Consider the following 7,405-nt stretch of genomic DNA (forward strand, 5'->3'; position numbering starts at 1 on the left):
AAATTATTGTAAGTTGAATAAAAGTATAATTTGTAGGAATACTATGAATACAAAAATGTAGAATAAACATAAAGTACTATTATAATTTATAATTAAATATAAGTGACAATGTATAATTTAATGGTTCAAAAAGCAAACTGAGATTCTTTTTCGTGGATGAAGGAGTATTATTTGTACGCCTTATTTTAATAGGCCACCAACTAAAATGAAAACACAATATATAATAAATATCTCAATATAACTCATTATTTATACTACATAGTATCATTATTGAACAAAAATACTTATTTTATCTCGCTCATAATTAGTTATCTCTGTTTTGACAAATATACTCTCATAAATTTTTTATTTTATTTTATTATAAACTATTTATTTTTTAATATACGTGTCCGAACCTTGAAGCCTATTCAATGAGACGGATATTTTTTTCCTTCAAAAATCAGATTATTTGCTTCGAATATGCATTCTATATAGAATGAGCTAAAATGAAAATGTATTTTAAAATATAAATTAAGAATCATTTCTAATTTTTTATAGCTCACCACTACACACAAATCATCACTTTTAGTAATACTAATCTCTAATATTGCGGCGCGGATGCAGCTTTGTATCCACACACATTCTTGTGCTTTCGTGATGAACATATAATTCATCAAACATTATAATTGCTGTTTGGAAACAGTCAATTCCTTCAACTGCTTTCAATTTTGTCATCTTATGTAACATTTACTAACTAGTATTTATTGGCAGTGGTCACCTTCTTACCAAAAAATCTCTACTACATCTTCAAACATTACATACCCCCAAAAAAAAAAAAAAAATCAAGATTCCTTTTCAAATTGAGACAATCATGAAATGTTGGTTAATTTTGTAGTAGTAGTGAAGATTATTATTACACCAACATATTAGAAAACTGATGATCACACTACTGTACAATGCTGTCCAAGAACAACAATCACAAATCTAATCAAACAATGATAGGATAAAGATAGTATATCATCATCATCATCAAGGTGTAGTTAGAGAGAGACCTAATTTTCTGATTTTTCCCGCGAAAAATCAGCAGTAAAACATTAGCTTCCTAATATTCTCACTAAGTTTAGGTAAGGGCATTGCCTGAGGTGGGGAAGACCGCGAGACGGTGGAGCTCGTCGTGGTGGTGGTGGTGGTGGTGGTGCTAGGGATTGAATCCGAGCGGTCGAGGTAGAGGCGGCCCCTATATGCGGCGAGGTGCGCGTAGTAGGCGGGCGGCACCAACGAGATAGGCTTGGTGCACCTCATAAAGGTGTAGCAGAGGTTGTAGACCAGCTTCTGGGCCTCGTCGGACGAGAAGCCGCTCTCGTCCCACAGCACGTGGTAGTGGATGGGGCGGCTCGTCCCCTTCACGCCCCAGTGGCTGCAGAGGTAGAAGTCGAACTCCCGGGGGTGGGTGATGACGGTGTCCACGACCGTCCCCGGATGCACGTTCTCGTCGTTGGACCGGGACGGGTCCGTGGCCTCGCACGGGAAGAGGCGGGTGTGGTGCCTCTTCTGCACGACCACGAACGTGATTGGCGGGTCGTAGCCGGGGAACTTCGAGCAGGCGCGCCGTATGGCCTCCAGCTCGTCGCGCAGCACCTTGTCGAACTGCGTCTCGCTCACCCCGTCGCGGAAGAACACGATCCTCCTCGGGAGTTGCGAGAGCTCCTCGTAGAAGTCATCCAAGATCTCCTTCACCATCGGTGACAGATCTTGGATGATCTCTTGGCGGTGCGTTTGGGACCTCATCCGTGACGCGTACTTGTTGGCCGCGGGCCAGTTCACGCTGCCCACGACCGCGGCAACGGAGGGGCTGCAGTCGTCCAATGGGTGGGGGTGAGTCACGTCGGCCCCCATGAAGATGACCGGCTCGTCCTGCTTGAAGAGCCTCGGCATCTGGCAGGGCAACGAGTTGTACAACGCGACCGTGGATCCCCCGACTTTGGCGTTGATCTTGAGGGCTATGTTGGCGAGGAACTGCGAGCTCGGCCTGCCAAGGTTCGAATAGAGGCAGCACTGGCTCAACACCCCGATGCTCGTCTCAGCGATCCGTTTCAAGTCGGCGTAGCCCTTGTGCTTCCTCTCCATCACACATATAAGGAGCTGCAAATTGTTGAAGGCAGCCTTGTGAATCTTTCTCAGCTTTGATTCCAACACTTTGGCATTTGCAAGCACATGCATTGGCTCAAAGAGTGGGCTAATCACAGTGTTCTTGTTGAGAAAAATGCCCAATTGCTCACACCTTTGGCACAGCTGGTTTATGAATCTCGGGATGCCAGATTTCTGGTCGGTCGAGCCGCCAAAGCTTATGATCGCCCACCTCTCGACCCGCGTGCCCTCCAAGACATGGCTGTCAAGAAGGTTCCATTGGCAGTCGTGGCGCGAAGGGGTCAGATTTCTCACATGGCCACCGTGTCCGAGCATGAGCTTCGGAGGGTAGAGGATTCTCCCTTTCAACTGTGTCATCTCTCTGGCAACGTGCAGCTTGAACTCGTTCGCCACGCTCCCACTGTTGAGAAACGGACAAGCTAAACGAATCAAAAATACACAATCTTTCACCAAATTAGGGCAAGAAAATGGAAGATAGCAACAACACTAGACATGCTCATACCTCGTTGGTCCGGCCGGTCCATCCATAACTCCATCAATGATGGCCTTGCGTTGCAAGGGCCGTTGGCAGCCGATTTTGAGGAGCTTCGCGGTCTGATCATCCGAGAGCTTTCCAAAAAACTTCTGCCCTTCACAGATCATACAAAGCTCCATAGGCAGATAGCAAGGTTTCCTCCTACTAATCTGCAAACATGGCAGATTTCTATACTGCACATCATAATCATAATGATCTTTAAAATAATTTAAGAGTCTCAAACTTTTCCCATCTCTATCAGGAAACCATAGATTCTCAGTGACTTCCTCAGTTAAGCTATGGACTCGATATCTCTGAACCGTTTCCCGGTGGCATACGAAGATCCTGATATTCTTGAGGGCCCTCTCGACCTCCTTCCTCTCTTCGCTTGTCAAGCACCTCGCCTTCCTCTGGCAGACTTCGTGCATGAAGTCAAAGCGTTTCTGAAGGTAAGGGATCACTCCGATACTCTCGTGGAAAGCAGTCACCGAGAAATCCACATTGAGGGCTAGACCTTGCTGTGTTGGTCTTAGGCTCTGAAAGAACCCTCTGTATGCAATGGCTCCTCCTCCGATCTCCTTCGCCCCTCCCATCAAACTCGAGTAGAACGACCTCCCCGAGGCGATGCACTTCTCCGTCGGCCCCTCCCTCAGCACCACATCAAGAGCATGGATGTACTCCTGAGGAAGAGGGGTGGCATCATCTCCTTTGCTGTCCAAATAGCTGCTCAGAACCTTCCCATCCAACTTCGACACGAGCTTGATATTCACTCGGAAGATCTTGTGCTGCTGCTTCTTCTTCTGTAACAAGTCCACCAATTCTTCCCCAGATGTTTTACCTACAGATATCGGGAGGCTGATGAAGAACTCGAGCCTATCGTCTTGGAACTCAACGGGGCTGTATATAGTCCTCCGGCCATCATAAACCGGGAGAGCACCGGATAAGTGACGTGGATGCTCCTCAACAAGCTTCTTCTTGATTCTACGTGCAATGTCCTTCGAGGGACTCGGAGATATCTCAACATCGTAGTGGAAAACCTGGTGGGACGGGCTGAATTTGACTAGGAAATGGTTGGCAAGAAGGGTCACAACTCTCCCTTCCACCCCACCAGAATCTGGCCTTCTTGCTATTACATATGACTTTGCCTTAGAATCTGATTTGTTTCTTCCATTTTCCTTCCTGTTATAAGGCAGGCTAACTGGATTTTTTATTTCCTTTTTACCTGAGCAACAAATTTCTAGTGATTAAACTACCAAAAAAAATCCCCTACAACTTAAGCAATAACTGTATAATCAATCATCAAACTACAAAAACTTAAGCAGAAACTATATTATCAATCATCAAACTGCAAAAGCTTAAGCAGAAACTATATTATCAATCATCAACTAGGCCAATATCCTTTGACATAGTACCAATCTATTTTTTGTCATAATCTTGTGAGTTCAATAATATATACAACATTTGAAAAGTGAGGTCTATAATATTGAACTAACCACCAAGATTCCTTTTTATTTGCTTGCTAAGCACAGAATGAGTTAGCATGCTACAAGCAAACATGCAATATGAAATAACCACACAAACATAGCAAGGATAGAGATTGGAAAAACCCCATATTCAAGAACACCAAAACAAAAAAAAAGGGTATTAATTTTTTAAAACCTCAATGTTTTTTTTTATTTTACCTGCAGAGAAATCTTGAACATGGTAATCTGAGGAAGTTGCAAGAGCAGGACTACATAGGCCTCTCCGAAGATGGGATTTGTGTCCAAAGGTGTGATTTTGAGGGAAAGGTGAAGTGACTGTGAGCTGCAGAGGTATGGTTGGAGGCAGAGGGAGCAAAGCAGGGAAACTTTGGTATTGATTTTGGTAGCCAAATCCAAAGCCATAGCCAAAGCTGTAGGAATTCTGCAGCAGGTGGTGGTGGTGGTGGTGGTGGTGGTGATAGGTGTAAGCTCTCTCTCTCCTCTCTCTAAAACTCCTAGTTTTGGGAGTGCATTTTGTGCTGGTATTGGACTCTTCTTCTTCTTCCATAACTTGTTTGAGAGAGGAAGCTAAAGGAGTCAGCAAAAGGGCCTATATTCATGAAACAGAAACAGAAACAGCAATTTATACAAGTAGCAATTAATGGTTAAGTTAATTCCCCTCCTGCTAGAGAGAGAGAGAGAGAGGCAGACAGACTGAGAGTTTATTTTGCTCTCTACTTTTGCTGCTCAGTGGTTTTAAGATACTGGGAAATGCTAATGGTCAGGAGGTAAAAGGTGGGCCTGATTTTACCTTTGTCAAAAACAGAAAAATATTTCTTTTTATTAAAAACAACAACAAAGTTTCTTGTTTCTAATCAAGATTGGGTTTTTGATGATACCCTAAAAAAGATTAGATTTTGATGATGCCCTTAAAAAAAGATTAGATTTTGCTGAGAGCAACTATTCTATTGGTGAAAACTGTGTTGTTATTGGCATAAAAAAACATATGACTCTTTAATGTTTGTGTTTATTTTGTATATGTTTCCTTTTGACTTTAAAGAAATATTAGTATAATCTTTGGCCCTTTTGTCTTTGAAGTCAAGAATTGAGCTTTTTTGTTGTATGCTTTTGTGCTTTATCAACTTTATAATGACTTGTAATAATACTAATAATCTTGATTTTGATTGAACTTGCAACTTATCATTCCACATTAACTACCTAACCTAATCTTTAATAAAAAGATTAAAAAAAAACATAATGTTTGTTTAATCATCACTATATTCAATGAACATAGTAATAATCACCGTGGTTGTCATCATCGTTGTGTTTCTTCTTTTTGTTGCAAATTTTGCCGAATTTCACGTTTATGTTTAAGCAAAATTTAGTTGAATTTGATATTTTTTTTGGGCCTTATTTTGGCAAGCACAAAACCAAAAAGATTCTTCCTTTATGTAAATCAAATTATCCAATGGCGATTTAATTTTATACCGATAAAGTTATTTGTAAAGTATTTAAAATTTAATTGACGTATTATCTTAGTATTAACATATACTTGAGATGTTGGTATTCAAATAATACAAATAAGTATGCATGGGGAGATTGAACTTTTCTTAGTTCTCTATGTAGTAGAACATTGAATGACTTCAAATTTTTATAATATTAGTATGATTTATTAATTTAAAAAAATGACGAGACTTTCTTCGTCTTGTAATATGGTTCTTGTTGAAATAGTTTCACAAAGTCGATGAAAAAGATTTAAATATTTTTTTAACTTTGGTGAAATGGAAAACTTCGGAACCATCTCATTTTAGACATGTTGTGATTTACGTGGTTCGATCGTAAAGATCTATATTCACGGATGGAGTTTTGGGGTTTTCCACTATACTTGAGAATTTACACTTTACATTATGAGCTTAGAAAATGAAGGAGCCTCTCTAATCTAATCAACAAGCTTCTATTTATATGCATTAGAGTAAACCTAAAGTCCTTAGGCCCATTAATTCAAGTAGATGACTCAAACCCCTATTACATTAGTCTTTGTTTCCGAGCTGAATAGTCAGCGATGGGAGCCAAGGCTGGACTATTTGAATTGAAGTAGAGTCGAATTGTCGAGGCTGGGAGACAAGATTGGGTTGCCAAGGCGAGAACATGTTAAGCTGCTAAGACAATTTTCGACTAATAAAGTCAGTCCTGTCAAGTCAGCGTTGCATCAAATATTCAAGATAACAGTAACAATAATAATTAAGAAAAATATTCCAACACTATTAAATACTGCGTTGATGCACAATTTAATCCTCATCGTGTTGGATCTTCTTCTTCTTTCCACTTTTTTTTTTTTGGTGATGTCGAAGGAACAATAAAGTTAATATACATATCCCTAAAATTATCCAAAATTACTAGATGAAATAGCTAAAAAGAAATACATTCATTTATAGTAATTAAATAAGATTGAGCCGTACTAAATCCAAAACCTATTAGATCCCAATCATTTATTCGAATAAATTTCTTGCACCGAATCACCTTTGACAACTTTAGATAAGGGTGGGATCGGCTCCTATTTAGCATTCATCATCAATCATCATGATCGTTCTAATAAGTCAATTCTTTTTTTAAATTATTCTCTTTTTTATTTAAATCTTTTTGGGGTTTGGAAAGCTAACTGTTTTTGTATTTAATTACATCTTCGAGCATATAATTATTTAAAATTTTCACTTTTTTATACAATTAATACTTAGGCAGACTCGAATATAATTAATTAATTAATTATAATAGGGAATCCAAAACAATGCCTATATATATATTACTCTCAGGGGTTTGTTGGTCCTTTTTTTTTTTTCCTCTTTTTAATAAACTTTCTATTTCAGCATATATTACTCCATAATGAATGCTAAACATTCATATTGTGGCCACCCACAAATTACTTAAATAGAAAAAAAAATTAATTGATTTTTTTTTCAAAATAAAAATAAAATTTAATTATTTTATTGTATTATCTATATTGTAGTTATTTTTTATAACTTTTTTATTTTTATTAAAAACTAAAATAAAATAATGTAATTTTTTTTAAAAAATAAGTACAATGTAGAAAATATAATAAAATAATTAAAATTTTATTTTTATTTTAAAATATAAATTAAATAAATTATTTTTTTATTATTAGTATTAAATTGTGGATGGTCCCAGTGTAGCTACATAAATTTACAATAAATCTAAGCAGCCACATTGTGGTCACCCACATTTTAATTTAATAGAGAAAATTTTAATTTATTTTTTAAAATAAAAATAGGATTAAGTTATTTTA

The 7,405-nt window shown here is 38.3% G+C and overlaps 1 protein-coding gene across 1 annotated transcript; it reads right to left on the reverse strand.

Moving 5' to 3' along the window:
* Positions 1-821: 821 nt before the first annotated feature.
* LOC131025172 (protein argonaute 7) lies at positions 822-5,024 on the reverse strand. The gene is made up of 3 exons (XM_057954811.1): positions 4,324-5,024; positions 2,630-3,863; positions 822-2,527 (listed from the first exon to the last, which is right to left on the reverse strand). Exons 1-3 carry the CDS (start codon positions 4,670-4,672, stop codon positions 1,060-1,062), a joined length of 3,051 nt encoding a protein of 1,016 aa, XP_057810794.1. The 5' UTR covers positions 4,673-5,024; the 3' UTR covers positions 822-1,059.
* Between the last annotated feature and the right edge of the window lie 2,381 nt (positions 5,025-7,405).

Source organism: Salvia miltiorrhiza, chromosome 5 (assembly GCF_028751815.1).
Source record: "Salvia miltiorrhiza cultivar Shanhuang (shh) chromosome 5, IMPLAD_Smil_shh, whole genome shotgun sequence".
Taxonomy (NCBI): domain Eukaryota; kingdom Viridiplantae; phylum Streptophyta; class Magnoliopsida; order Lamiales; family Lamiaceae; genus Salvia; species Salvia miltiorrhiza.

Excerpts from the sequence above, each read along its gene's own strand:
- LOC131025172 (XM_057954811.1), bottom strand. The coding sequence starts at position 4,672 with ATGGAAGAAGAAGAAGAGTCCAATACCAGCACAAAATGCACTCCCAAA. Across the intron at positions 3,864-4,323 it reads TGTTCAAGATTTCTCTGCAG|GTAAAAAGGAAATAAAAAAT; the intron begins GTAAAATAAAAA and ends TTTGTTGCTCAG. Across the intron at positions 2,528-2,629 it reads GGACCGGCCGGACCAACGAG|TGGGAGCGTGGCGAACGAGT; the intron begins GTATGAGCATGT and ends GTTTCTCAACAG.